The sequence below is a fragment of the Megalobrama amblycephala genome, linkage group LG17 (assembly GCF_018812025.1).
Source record: "Megalobrama amblycephala isolate DHTTF-2021 linkage group LG17, ASM1881202v1, whole genome shotgun sequence".
Classification (NCBI taxonomy): domain Eukaryota; kingdom Metazoa; phylum Chordata; class Actinopteri; order Cypriniformes; family Xenocyprididae; genus Megalobrama; species Megalobrama amblycephala.
In genome coordinates, this window is record NC_063060.1 from 26,505,454 (window position 1) to 26,520,882 (window position 15,429).

General features: G+C 35.6%; 1 protein-coding gene across 6 annotated transcripts in view; it reads right to left on the minus strand.

The window, feature by feature from the left end:
* st3gal3b (ST3 beta-galactoside alpha-2,3-sialyltransferase 3b) overlaps positions 1–15,429 on the minus strand; it is a 70,910-nt gene that overhangs the window by 38,073 nt on the left and 17,408 nt on the right. For 2 of the 6 annotated variants that reach the window (XM_048164452.1, XM_048164453.1), the window contains exons 3-6: positions 12,867–12,938; positions 12,443–12,490; positions 8,332–8,374; positions 4,164–4,256 (exon numbers count right to left, since the gene is read on the minus strand). In XM_048164452.1, the coding sequence (XP_048020409.1) occupies positions 4,164–4,256; positions 8,332–8,374; positions 12,443–12,490; positions 12,867–12,938 (256 nt within the window). Of the gene's footprint in view, positions 1–4,163; positions 4,257–8,331; positions 9,105–12,442; positions 12,491–12,763; positions 12,939–15,429 lie in introns of all 6 variants that reach the window. The other 4 variants (XM_048164456.1, XM_048164454.1, XM_048164457.1 and 1 more) reach the window with 4 other exon arrangements.

Genomic DNA, 15,429 nt, shown 5'->3' on the forward strand with positions numbered 1-15,429 from the left:
ACGAGGCGCTGAGCGTCTTTTTCACGCTCAAGCGCTGAGTGCTCGGCGTTTTTTACTGGTCGCCTCAAGTTGAAGAATGTTCAACTTTGAGTAAAATGCTGCGCTCATCACTGTCACTTTTTAGCCAGCCATCCAATCAGAGTGGAGGAGGGGCGGGACAAATACAACACCGGCCAACTGATATTCCGTATCATAGCAACAAAGCGCCTCAACGGAAAAAAACGCTGCGCTGCAGAAGCGCTCTCAAGCGCTCACAGACGGGCGTTTTAAGCAGAGCGCCTAGCGTTTCCAGCTGGCTAAAAAGGCTCTGGTGGACACACGGCCTAAAAGTAAAATTTAAAGGCACAGTATGTTAGTTTCACCGCTAGAGGTCACTTATTCAAAACAACAACAAAGGTGTAGCTTTATGATGCCGTGAATGAGAGTGGAATCATGGGAGTTGTTGACTTCACCTCCACAGCCGATGGAAAGCAATCCAATGGAACTCAAGCAGAAATCATGTTCATGGATGAGCTAATGTATTTAAGTTTTATTAACGTTACTGTGGTATAAATCAGGGCGGGCCCAAGACCCTGTGACATTTTTAGTTGCTGTGCTTATATGCTGCAGTCGGCCGCTGCCACCTCTTTCGTTTTGCTGTTTATGTTTATTTTATGATTAAAGTTACGTTTAACATCCTTAACTGAACTTGAACTTTGTTACAGTTATGTTTGATCACTTAAATTCACATTATTTTATTTCATTCTAATGAAAACAGCCACAAGTGCTAAATTACTATTCATACAGGGCACTTTATTTTATAAAATAAAATTGCGGGGTAATGCCGCACTGTTTTACTTTTTAATTATACTAGGTGATATTCTTAAATTTGAGTCTTAAGGTTCTTTATCCAAACATGGACACAATTATTCCTCTAAGATGCTAAATAAAAAATGTCCAATTACAAAACTAATATAATTATTGATTCATTCAATGGAAACAATGGTTCAATTCATTTACATGAATGCATTAGATATCATGGACATGCACTAACACAGCATGTATTAATGTAATGTTACTACATATACTTTGTATTTTTTAAACGTTTAAAATGTTACGCATTATTGAACGCATGTATATTTATCACTCATTATTACTGTTGTACAATGTCAGTTCATGAAACATATAATCTGTTGTATTCAAAAAGTACATAAAATGTTTCAGCTTCATCAAGATTTTGGCAATATCTAAACTGAATCAATGTATCCTAAACATCATTACAAATAATTTATCATGCAATAAAAAAGCTCAAATATTTGTGTTGTAATGATGTGGCAGCAGTGCCTTTTGACCCCAAAAGATAAACAGAGACCCTGAGAACATTGATCCATCACATGTTAATTAGAGGCACATTGTAGACACTGTTAACACATATGCCGTTAATTGGGAGACCTGTTAAAAAGTTTCAGGCACCAATTCAGTCACTGCTCTGCTTTATGGGCCTCTTGATGCTTGTACTGCCTCTAGACAAATAACGACACAACAAAACTTCATCAACTGAAACATGAACTTGTCATTCTTGTCAAGTTCTTTATACTCTTTCTTCTTTAAAAGGTTATATAAATTAATATTTTTGTTTAGTCAGTCAATTCAGGGCAACCATCTGACTTGCACAAAATATTGCTGTTGCTATTGTGTGATAGTTACTGTTTTGTGATAGCTTCTAAAATCCCTTCCAAAATAATCTTGCTTGATTGGTGGAAAAGCTATTTCTAAACAATCTTATGGCGATGAGAGAAATATCCATGAACAAACCAAAGCGTGATGCTTAATGTTTATCATCGTTGGGCATGCTGTAGTGGAAAAATGACTTCTGCTTACAATGACTTCTGCCAGCCAGAGAATTATCCTAAAGATGTGGAAACAATGGAATACGGATGCCAGCAAAGACGGAAAGTTCCATCAAAGGCCCATGACATCACTGAGGGTCCCTGAGTGTTGTGTGACATCATCGAGGGTCGAGGGGCGCTCTGAGGATTTAGTCAAATGGAAGAAGTTGACTCATTCAGTCATCCACAGTGGCTGCTTTACAGAGCTTGTTCCTCTCAGCCGCAAAGACAGAATTACTGTCCACTTCCAAAAGAGTTACAACAGGCGCATTGTGGAGCCGGCGAGCATGCGGAAGTGGTTGTTTGTTGTGGTAGGTCACAAATTAACAAGGACTTAAAGGATCAGAGGAGCAGCTTTCTGTTCAGTCAGAGATATTATGAGACTGGCCTCAGGGGCTTCGTAGCTGAGAAGTGACATAGTGTCTCTCGAATGGTGACGGGTGAAACCACGGAGAGTTGAATACAAGAGGAACTTGGTAAATCAGGGCTAAGGAAGTAAATCTTTAACAAAGTGGTCCTGCATTCACAGAGTTTGTACTTAATTCTGAAGACGACAGAGAGCTCAGTATTGCAAAGCCGTGCAGATGAAAAACAGCTTTAAAAAAAAAAAAAAAAAGCTGAACTGATGAAAATAAAAAGGTGAATAAAAACTCAGCATTCAGGCAAAGCTTCTTTGTGTTCTTCCAACCAAACATCTATCCCATCTGCCATCTTCAATTATCCTTCTTTTGAAATATGGAATACATTTTTTTTTTTAAAACACAACCACATCTAGCAAAGCACCAATTCATGTGAAACTGCAATAGACCAATGGATAATTCATGTATCAGGACTCAACCATAAGAATGTTTTTCTGTCAGTCACCACTTTGATAAACAAGTCATTTTATATTTACATTTGTGTTAATAATTTCAACAAAATACCCATCTCAGACAGCTAACTTTAACTTGATGACATATTTAAATTTATGATGCACCTAATTTTTTTTTTACTGAAACACCAACACCTAAATTAAAGTTTATTTAATACTCGTATTTAATGTAATAATCAAAGTCAAATAAAACCTGTAAACTTTTAAAAAAATAAACTTTTAAACTTCACGCAAGGCAGTTTTTTTAATAATCAAATTATGTTTCTGCTCAAATTTGTTGTTATGTAAACATTTAAACAGAGAATATATATATATATATATATATATATATATATATATATATATATATATATATATATATATATATATATATATATATGACAGATTTATTCAAACATACATTAAAGTGCCCCTATTATGCTATTTTAAAGGTTCCTAGCTTTGTTTTGGAGGTCTCCTACAACAAGTTTACAAGTAAAAAAAAGTAAAAAAAAAATCACTTTACTTTTCTCATAATATACATTTCACATCATCTCTTTTCTCAAACTCTCTGAAAACAGTTTGTTCGAATATTCAGTCTCTCTAAACCCCTCCTTTCCATGAACTTACTCCACTCTGATTGGTCAGATGGCCCAGTCCGTTGTGATTTTTCTATCGCTGTGTTGGAAACAAAACGCCTATTACCATATCTGAATTTCAGCTCTGGAGGCTTCGACAGCACTTGTATACACAGTGATACAAACAGTAATGATGCCGTCAGTTTTTTCCATATCAATTCCAGCCCAAGTCCTCATCCTCTGCAAGTGAACTCACAGCGCTGAAAACAGCATCTTCTCAACATGTCGACAACACGAACCAAACACTTCCAAGCCTCTGCTACAGGTACAGTGTTTTGTACAGGGTCAAAGTAGAGGTTGTTTGTGGGCAGTCAATGAAGACCAAATTTGTTACAGTGTTACATAGGTATGTAACAGGCAGTGAAACTGGAATTGCTGACGACTCGTCACTTCGTTCATTTAGGAGACAACTATTTGTCATCCATCTTTAAAACTTTGCAGACCTATTACATTCACAAACAGCTATATTAAAAACACTGCATGAAAGGTAATATTCAAAAAAGCATAATAGGAGCACTTTAAATAATCATTAATATGTTAAATATAACGTATATGTTATAGAGAGCATGTTATAGATAGCTTATACACATTGTGGGCAGGAAAAAGACACTGGCACAGTTAAATAATTTCAGGCGAAACGGAAACAATTTTTTCAGTGGTCGAAATATCAGTGCATCACTAATTTAAAATAGCAGATTGTGCAACAACATGTTCAATACGTTACAAAAAAAGACAGTGAGCCATTCATATTGTTGAACCCGAAGTATTATGTTAAATAAAAAAAATGTATAGCTATATTGTTCATACTTTGGATAGATAGCAGTCATTTTGGCAGCTGCATAGCCAGGTCTGCAGGATCCTTCACTGAGGTTTCCATACTTGTACACCAACTCTGGAGGCCTGTAGACAGTTAGAGGGGAGAAGAAAGAGGAGGCATTAATTTTGGATTGTAAATGTTAAACCTGACAGGAATATCACGCAGCATGACTATGCTACGGGGTAATGGTAAAATTGAGGTATATTGTTTTTATCTAGCTTGGCACATGATAAATGACATCTAGATCAGGATGTGATGGATTACTTCGTGAAACTTCATTTATCGCTGATGTGTTAAATAAAAGAAATAATCAAACGTTAGGAATGCAACACATTTTGCTGGCTACACAAACAGTGAGTGTGTTTATTGCATACTTTTGTTCTGAAAGAATGTTCCAAGCTCAAAACAGCTAGCGCTCTAAAGAAAGCATTTGTGGCATGATGTTACCACAGAAAACAATTTTGAATTGCCCCTCAGTTTTGTTTTGTTTTTATAGGAAAAAGGCAAAAACCCAGTTACACACTCACAATGGAACTAAACAGGGCCAGCGTTCCGGGTTGTTTAAAAGCTGAAATGTGAAGTAATTACGCTAATTATTCCATAAAGCCAGTTTATTTTTCTAACTATAAAACTGTCTACTTTTCTAGATGAATAAACATCTGGTTATGCGTGACAGACGTTTGCTCAATGCAAACAATGCTTTACAGACAGTTATGCCATGTAACTCATGTCTCTTGTTAAAATCTGTAATGCTTAGAATCTTGTGGTTATACTTTTAAAAACTGTGTATTTTAATGTTTATTGCCTCCATTGTAGGAGCCTTACTATAATATTTTTTTTTTTTTTCATTTAAAAGTTTTCATTATGAGGGTAGGGTTATACGAGAGTCAAAAATATTTAGTCACTATAACACAAAAAAGTTAAAAACTTGTACATAACTGGAACAATCAGGACTCTTTTTAAAACACCTACAGTATTCTGTTATTTATAGATATATTTACACCATCATTCAAAATTGATGGGGTCAGTAAGACTTAAAAAAAAAAGAAAGAAATTAATACTTTTATTCAGCAAGAATGCATTAAATTGATCAAATATGATGACTTTTACATTGTTACAAAAAATTCTATTTCAAATAAATGCTGTTCTTTTGAACTTTGTTCAATAATATAAAATATATAGCAGCACAATGTTTCTTGAGCAGCAAATCAGCATATTAGAAGGATTTCTGAAGGTTCATGTGACATTGAAGACTGGAGTAATGATGCTGAAAATTCAGCTTATCACAGGAATAAATTACATTTTAAAATACATTAACATAGAAAATTTAGCCTATATGAGCACAAGATTTCTTTTTAAAACATTTTTTAAAATTTTACCGACCCCAAAGTTTTGGACATATAGGTATAATATATCAAGTGGTTGTAACAATAATGAAATATTGAGAAATCATCTAAATGGATGGGGGAAGTAGACATGCTCCTACCACCTAAACTGAGCAGTGTGATTAATAACCTGCAGCTCACAATGAGAGAAGTTCAAATAAACAGGTGAAGAGGACACAGGTCAGGTCTGAGAGGCCAATGGGTTTGTGTGAGAGAGAGAAATCAGGACTATCAAAGACTGGAGTGGGTGAGAATGGACACATGCTAGCTGGACCACCTTGTTAAATGGCATCTACAGTATTAACTGTATTAATCTCAATACTAGTCTGGATTAAAAATCACTATTATACTGAAGTGACAGTAACACATTAAAAAACAAAACCATGTTCTCTGAATTTACATTGTTGATAAAATGCTGCAACCCCAGGTTTTCACATCAAATCACAATGTCCTACACTAAGTGCCTTTTCAACAGTTAACATAAAAGCCACAAGACACTTATTTGCTGAAACCTTCACTTTGATGAAGTGGTTGGCCCAATGGGACAGTGTCGTATTTTGTTGTCGTGACAGCTCTGAGTCTTTAAGAAGCAGAGTGGATGGTGGATTGAGGCCAGCTGAATGATGAAGTGCACCACACAGACAGTTTTTGCTCACAGCGTCAATGAAATCTAAACCTGTCGAAGGCTTTGCTTATTGTACGTGTGAATGGTGTGGACAGACATGCCTTCTCTGATGCTCAACACAGAAATTAGGGCGAGGTGAGAGTCTGAGAGTATGGCTGCTTCAAAGATGAAATGTAAACATATACCTACCACACACAGACCTATAATACATCACAACACGTCACACGAGGTTGCTGGAATAGATTGCTCAAAGACACTGATGGCACTGAATGAGGTCAAAAGCCTTTATTGCTTTTAAGACTTTTTAGATTTTATTTTTATTTATATTTCACTATATTTGTATTGTTACAACCACCTGATATATTATACACTATCATTGAAAAGTTTTTTTTTTTTTTAAAGAAATTCAGCAAAGATGCATTAAATTGATCTCTTAGACTTACATTTCATATTATCTATCTATCTATCTATACAGTAATATTGAGAAATATTATTACAAGTTAAAATATTTTTTTTGTGTGTTTGAATATACTGTATTTTAAAATGTAAGTTACTCCTGTGATGGCAAATATGCTGTTCTTTTAAAGTTTCTATTCATCAAAGTATCCTGAAAAAGTAATGCAGTGCTTCCCACACATAGACTTTACTTGGGCGGGCCGCCCAAGTATATTTGGAGACACATTTTTGCTTTTATTATTTTTATCCTCTTATACTTTTATATCCACGCAAGATAATGAAACCATCCACGATCGATAAACTAGTCGTTTCATACCTGCTCGTTACGTGTGCGTCAGAACGGTTTACTCCCGCTGACATTCCCACAAGCGCTGCATCGCTTCAGTCTGCTTCAAAGTGATTCTCAATGAATGAAAAGCGCAGATTTATGCCAAGCGATTGCTAATGAACTCAAGTTGATGAATTATTACAATGTCTACTTTATGGCCTTTATACAAAATGTTTTAGACGATTGTAAGAATCTCAAGGATTAGCCTGCAATAGTACAGACATTTCAAAATAAGAGTACCTGTGTATTTCGGGCTTGTTTATAATTAAATGTCACACGCTACGTTTTTTCTTTTTCTTTTGGGCATTATTGGTATTTTGGTTACGCAATAAATTGTATTTAATTTGATTTCCATTTAATTCATAGTAAATTATTGTAGTCTCCCCCACAGGAAGAAAAGACTAAGAACATTATTTGACACATATATTATTCATTTTATACATATTACTAGTAAAATCTGTGTCCCATTCACTGAGAAAGACACTATATGACAGCAAGGAGAACATAGGAAAAGGTGAACCATTTAAATTTTGCATAATAATAATGCATAATATTAGTATGTAATTAAATGTAATATGCTATGTAATTAAAATTAATTTCAATAAATAAAAATACTGTTAAAAATCACACATTATTTGTGTGTCACATGTAGTAGACTATTTTTGTGCCGTGGGTAATAGGAGGATTTTTCGCCCGGCTACCACCGCGAGTATATTTCAAACCTGTGGGAAGCACTGAAATGTACACTGATCATTTTAAAAATGTATTTATATTTCGCAATATTACTATTTTTTACTTTTTTTTTCTCCAATAAATACAGCCTTGGTGAGCATAAGCAATATATTCTGGAAATACAATAACATTTGTAAAGGACAACTGAACTGCACAAGTGAAAGTAGAAAGATAATGGGGTGAAAAAGAAATGGTGACCAGTGATACCATCTAATATCTATAATACAAATTCTTTATGTAATCTAAAAATCATGTAAAATCACATAAAAATAAATTGAATAATGCAGATAAACTAAAAAGGCAGTTTGCTCTTGATCACTGTAATAACATTTTCATTATGTAAATTTTCTCTCTATTGGTAAAATGTATAAGAGGCCGTTCACACAGAACACGTTTTTCCATTCCACTGAGCTTCTTTTCCATTATTTTTCTATGCAAACGCATGTTAGATGGACATGTTTGACCGGTTGCAGCATCTCCGCATGACACAGCATTCTAAAAATGCAACACTCAGGTTAAAATCAGTTCAACTTTAAAAAAACATGTCTCGAGACCTTGTGTTTTTTCAAAGCAAAAATGCGTTCTGTGTGAACCAGTCCCAAGGAAAGAATTGTATCACACAGAATACTTACAGCTTTGTTTCCAGATTCAGCAAGAATCCTTGCTTATCAAACACTGTGAAGAGAAAAATGAAAATTAACATTAACTCAGAACATCATAAGCCAAATAATAAAATAAAAAAAATTCTTACTTGCTATGCCATCATCATGTCAAAATGCAACATTGGTGCATTTTTGTACCACTAAACATGTTAATAATACTTTAACATTCATAAGGTTAGGTCATCATCTAAAGGATTTTAGTGCATGTGGAAGCAGCAGCAATATTAGATTAGCCCAGCCAAAACATTCCACATTTCAGCTGGGAAATTGTTAAAAAGCAGCTCTCCACCTATGCGGGCTTCATTAGACCATAGGTGTGTCTATGAGGTAAAGATGATGTTAAGCCTTAAAAAAAGAAGAGGGAAAAACAAGAAGTGTGAGCAGGGGGGAAATGAAACCAAAACTGCTATGCATACTTAAGAATGCTTACTTCATTTTTTTTTTTAATAAATAAAGTAACATGTTTGACTTTAAGCATGCTTAATGTGATAGCCAGAGCAGTGCAGCTAGACACAATAAACATTTAACAAAAGACAAAACTGAAATAATATGCTGCAGTAAAAGGACTGATGAACAGGTAAATGTGGATCAAAACATTAATTCAGCTACTACATTCTCATTAGCAAAACTTGTGGCATTCACAGCGTGAATAAGGCATCAGCGTGGACAGCATTGCTAATCATATGGCACTAAGGCATGGAAAGGAGAGTTTGAGAACTCCACTGATGCTCTCCAGACAGATGCTGCAGAATGGAGAGGAGGAACTGGTTAGAAAGTGACCACTGCTGAAAACAAAAGGAATGTTTAACAGATGCTATTATTCAAAGTTGGCAATTCGGAGACAGACCCTCCAAGGGTGTCTTAACTGTGGAATCACAGCAAGCAAACTCTTAGATACCCGCTGGGGTCAGACCTGAACCCTTTCAGATGGTGGCCCAAGTCTTTGATTACAATTTCACAGGGATGTAAATTAAGTTGCAGAAAAAAGAAAAGAAAAGGAAAACAAAAAACACCAAAAACTGACAATTTAAGTGTCTCCGATGATTGGTAGGTTTAGGCTGGTTTAGCAGTGTGACACTGACAGCCTGCAAATCAAATCGCTGTGATTTATAATGCAAGTCTTTGCAAAATTAAGGGTGAAACCCATTTATATTATAACTAAACACATAAAGACATCATTCTAAGGTATGAAGTCTAAGATGTGTTTTTCATTCATAGTGTACTGAATGTTGGTGGCATGTGACATTCACTCAATATCAATATCATAATCTCATTTTTGACGAAGTTGGCGTTTATAGGCTTTTGCATCTGAACTCTTCAAGTATCTCCATGACTATAAAATAACTCATATAATTAACAAGATACTGAAGTTGGTTACATTATTTATATATTTAACTTGGTTTCATGTATAATGCTAAAGAACTTTTAAAATAAAAAAGAAATATCCATATTAATCACTGTTACTTTTTAATGGATTTACTTAATTAAAATATTATGTAATTTTTCTATAATGCTTTATGTACTTTCTGAGACCTCACTGTCTGTTCAACCCTATCATGCCATCACAATTTTCTCTTAAAAATAATACCATTAAAATAATCTGTGATGTCATATTTAAAAATGTGGTCATTTTTATAGGTATTTATAAGTTTCTCTTGGAGACTTTTCAATGTTCACACTTACACCTGTCTCCGTAAGTTGAAGTTCAATTCTGTTATGAAAAAAAAAAAGATTTTGCACAAAAGCAAAATACTACTGAAATTAACTTTATGGTGGTTATGGCCCTGGTGGTCAGAGAAACAAGATTTCTTAAAAGTTCAGCAGTAACATTTTTAAATGAGATGGGTGGGTGTGTGGGGGATACATTATAAAGATTCATAAGTAGCTATTTACAGCAGGGATTGAAATCTGTTCATCATATAGGGCCTGTTTACACCTGGTCACTTCATGCGTTTTCTCTGATCGGATAGCTATCGGATTTATAAAAACGCTTGCATTTACATTTGGCCACATAAACGTGTCTCCGCAAAACGGATACAGATCTGATCTTCAATTCCCGCGCTATATGCAGATTTCATGGAGTTCACGTCACCGAAAGCAACAAATATGAGCTGTATTATTGATCATCAGCTAATTTCAAAATCAAAGACACAATAGGAGAGAGCACTGTAACAGTACTGGTAAGATCATTTAGTCTAATTACTTTTAAAGGTGTCCAAGAATGCTTTTTCACAAGATGTAATATAAGTCTAAGGTGTCCCCTGAATGTGTCTGTGAAGTTTCAGCTCAAAATACCCCATAGATTTTTTTTTATGAATTTTTTTAACTGCCTATTTTGGGGCATCATTAACTATGCACTGATTTTTTCAGCGCGCCGCCCCTTTAATTCACGTGCTCCCTGCCACACGAGCTCTCGACTATATTACAGCACATTTACAAAGTTCACACAGCTAATATAACCCTCAAATGGATCTTTACAATATGTTCGTCATGCATGCTGTATGCATGCTTCGAATTATGTGAGTATAGTATTTATTTTGATGTTTATATTTGATTCTCTATGAGTTTGAGGCTGTGCTCTGTGGCTAACGGCTAATGCTACACTGTTGGAGAGAATTTATAAAGAATGAAGTTGTGTTTATGAATTATACAGACTGCAAGTGTTTAAAAATGAAAATAGCGACGGCTCTCGTCTCCGTGAATACAGTAAGAAACGATGGTAACTTTAACCACATTTAACAGTACATTAGCAACATGCTAACGAAATATTTATATAGGCAATTTACAAATATCACTAAAAATATCATGCTATCATGGATCATGTCAGTTATTATTGGCTCCATCTGCCATTTTCGCTGTTGTTCTTGTTTACCTAGTCTGTTGATTCACCTGTGCAGATCCAGATGTTACTGGCTGCCCTTGTCTAATGCCTTTCATAATGTTGGGAACATGGGCTGGCATATGCAAATATTGGGGCGTACACCCCGACTGTTACGTAACAGTCTGTGTTATGTTGAGATCCGCGTGTTTTCCGGAAGTCTTTAAACAAATGAGATTTACGTAAGAAAGAGAAAGCAATGGAGTTTGAAACTCAATGTATGTCTTTTCCATGTACTGAACTCTTGTTATTCAACTATGCCGAGGTAAATTCAAATTTTGAATCTAGGGCACCTTTAATGAAGATGATTGGGTTTTGAGCGCCTGAGACTTACTTTCAGTTTGATTTGCGGCAGTTTGCGCGTTGTCTTGCTGTGAACAGATACTCAGCTACACTAATGCGGCGATGCGTGCTGCAGTAACGCTGTCATATCTGGCTATAACATGTTATTTAGCCTATAACATGCTCACTCGTTTATTTTTTAGTATTTTTGGGAGTTAAATTTACATATGTGGTTTCAACAACCAGATGCATTTAGACCTGTTCAATTTTGACTGGAATGCGTCCCAGATCACCTCCTGAAGTGGTTTGAGCAATCGGATTTATATCAGTCTCGAATGCGTTTCGGAGGGCATTTAGACCTGGTCTTTTCACGATCGGATAGCTAGCCGATCAGAGAAAACGCATGAAGTGATCATGTGTAAACAGGCCCATAAAGCGATTGTGTCTCTTTATGAACTATTTGAAGCATCAAAGCGGTAGTTGCATGGACTGTCAATGGAGGGACAGAAATCTCGCAGATTTCATTTGAAATGTCTTCATTTGTGTTTTGAAGATGAACAAAAGTCTTACGGGTTTGAAACGACATGAGAGTGAGTAACTGATGAGTTTTTTTTTTTTTTTTTTTTACATTTTTGGGTACTAACCCTTATGGGACTTGTCAGGCACAAATCGGGACACCTTTCAGTTATCTGTCCTGGCTTGTGTGAGCTTTGCTGTCATTCAGCACCACCTGCTGTACTGGCAAAATCACTTTATTTTTGTTGGTTCATTTTTTTGCTTGTTCCCATATTGCATTTGGTGTGAAAGGGGCTTTTGTGTGTAATGTAGTGGAGGACATCATCTCTGGACTACTAGGCCTCCCATAATAACTGCTGGGGTTCTCATGTTGACCAGAGTGCACTCTTTGCAGTAAGGCTGTACCTGAGCCTACTATTCGTCCCACGGAGACAGGACCCTCCACCACCGGCTCTGAAACACAAGACCATCAATTAGGCCCGGTGATTCTGTCCTTGACACAATCTTCTGGAAACTTTGAGGTCATGCTGAATGACCCTCAGGCCAAACCCTCAATCGCCAACCTATTTCAAACAGTATGAACTAGAAAGTTGCATTAGTTCCAGAAATTACATGAGGTTGAAATTTTCAGGATGCCCATCACCATAATTTCCAGCTGATACCATTAGCTGCCTGTGCAACTGATTATTAAAGAAATAAAAAAAATAAAAAAAAACACAAACAAACCCAGATGGATGTTAAGAATGTTAGTGCCCACCAGCGAGCCCATTGATTATTTCACCAGTCCCCAAAAATTGCCACAACAGAACGAGCGGTGGAGAGTTTCTACCTTTGGTCACAGGGGATTTGACAGTATTTTTAGTGACCTTACTGACTTTTATTATGGCCGCCACATCTTTGTCTGTGAAACAAAAGAGTTAAACATTAGCAGACCTGCTAAATATGTGCACATTCAAACAGCATATGATAATGAGGGTAAACTTTATGAACATGTAGAAACCAAAACACACAATAGCAAACAGTGCCTTCAGAAAGTTTTCAGGTTTGATGCCACAGATCTTCTTTCAAAATGGACAAAACCAGCTTTTGACAATTACTACATTGATTGTATTATAACTTTTAACACTACGTCTCCACTGCGTCAAAGCAGCATGTCATCTCACATTTAGGGGTAGGCGATATGACTAAAATCGTATACAGGGAGTGCAGAATTATTAGGCAAGTTGATTTTCTGATCATATTTTTTTCCCAAGCACATTTTACCAATTCCAATCCACATCAATCTTAATAACTACTATTAATATTGTTTTTAATCATTTATAAGTGATATATAATTGTTCATGAAGGCTGGAAATGAAAAATGCCTTATATTCAGGTGTGCAGAATTATTAGGCAAGTTTTCTTTTACTGGCAAAATGAGCCAAAAAAGAGATTTAACTCAGACTGAAAAGTCAAAAATTATTAAATACTCATGAGAAGGACGCAATACTAATGCAATACTAGAAATTGCAAAGTTAAAGCATGACCAAGGGACAGCAAAATGCTCATTGGGTCAGCGGGGTCAGACAAAAACAGGTGGAAAAGAAAAGACACATGTTAACTGCAAAATAATTAAGAATTAAGGTGAAGAATTAAGTGTGAAACCATCAGGAACCCTTTAGTCTCCAGCGCCACCATTTTCCAGAACTGCAACCTACCTGGAGTCTCCAGAAGTGCAAGGTCTCAGGATCTCAGAGACTTAGGTTAGCTAAAGAATCCTAAAAAATGACCTGCACTTGATAAGAATCACAAGCTGAAGTGTTATAAAATACATGAAGACTGGGTTTTAATAGGGCTTATAGACAGACAGCTTGAGAATGACTCCTGATGGACCAGCACCACATCCTCTTGTACCACTGTTTGAAGAATTTATCCAGAATCTGGCAGTAAGGTGTTTGAGTTCACTTTTAGTCCATCTCTTATCCTGAAATGTCTGTCTTGCAGAGATGGACTAAAAATGATCTTCCAAAACTTACTGCCAGATTCTGGAAGATAAATTCTTCAAACAGTGGTACAAGAGGATGTGGTGCTGGTCCTTCAGGAGTCACTCTCAAGCTGTCTGTTTATAAGGCCTATAAAAACCCAGTCTTCATGTATTTTATAACACTTCAGCTTGTGATTCTTATCAAGAGCGGGTCATTTTTTAGGATTCTTTAGCTAACCTAAGTCTCTGAGATCCTGAGACCTTGCACTTCTGGAGACTCCAGGTAGGTTGCAGTTCTGGAAAATGGTGGCGCTGGAGACTAAAGGGTTCCTGATGGTTTCACACATAATTCTTAATTATTTTGCAGTTAACATGTGTCTTTTCTTTTCCACCTGTTTTTGTCTGACCCCGCTGACCCAATGAGCATTTTGCTGTCCCTTGGTCATGCTTTAACTTTGCAATTTCTAGTATTGCATTAGTATTGCGTCCTTCTCATGAGTATTTAATAATTTTTGACTTTTCAGTCTGAGTTAAATCTCTTTTTTGGCTCATTTTGCCTGTAAAAGAAAACTTGCCTAATAATTCTGCACACCTGAATATAAGGCATTTTTCATTTCCAGCCTTCATGAACAATTATATATCACTTATAAATGATTAAAAACAATATTAATAGTAGTTATTAAGATTGATGTGGATTGGAATTGGTAAAATGTGCTTGGGAAAAAATATGATCAGAAAATCAACTTGCCTAATAATTCTGCACTCCCTGTATCTCTATAGGAGTCATTTTATTTCACGATAACGATATAGAGATCACAGTATATTTATTTTTGCTTTAAATAAGTTTTTTTACATCACAATTTTGATACCATTGAAATTTCATAATTCTCATCACCATTTTCAATAATCACAAAAAAACTAATACTAGCCTAAGCAAAAAATTACAAGCAATAGGACAAAAAAAAACTACAATAGGACAAAGACACAAATGAAATAGACGTACCTGAAAAACGTCAAAGCACTAAATAAGAAGAAATACTAGATAAATTGTATAAAGTAATTAAATGTACAAAAAACACTCCATAGGCTAGTCTTCACTGTGCAAAACACATGCAAATGATAAGCTTTTGTGACGGACCAGCACGGCAACGTCACATGAGCATAACCGCGATAGAGACGATAGTCCAAAATCTCTACTGGTTGACAAATTTCTACCGATTAATCATGTCTACCTAAATATATCTAAATATATCGCCCACCCCAACTCATAATATTCTCTAACATGGACCAGTCAGCTGTAAGTTTGATGCTAGACTTTAGCAACAGTAAAATGAAAACATTCCTACATTATTGTTTTAACAGAAATCCATTTGTGAGCCTATAAAAACAGACTTTTTAAAAAGTTTCATTAGATTAGCATATATAACAC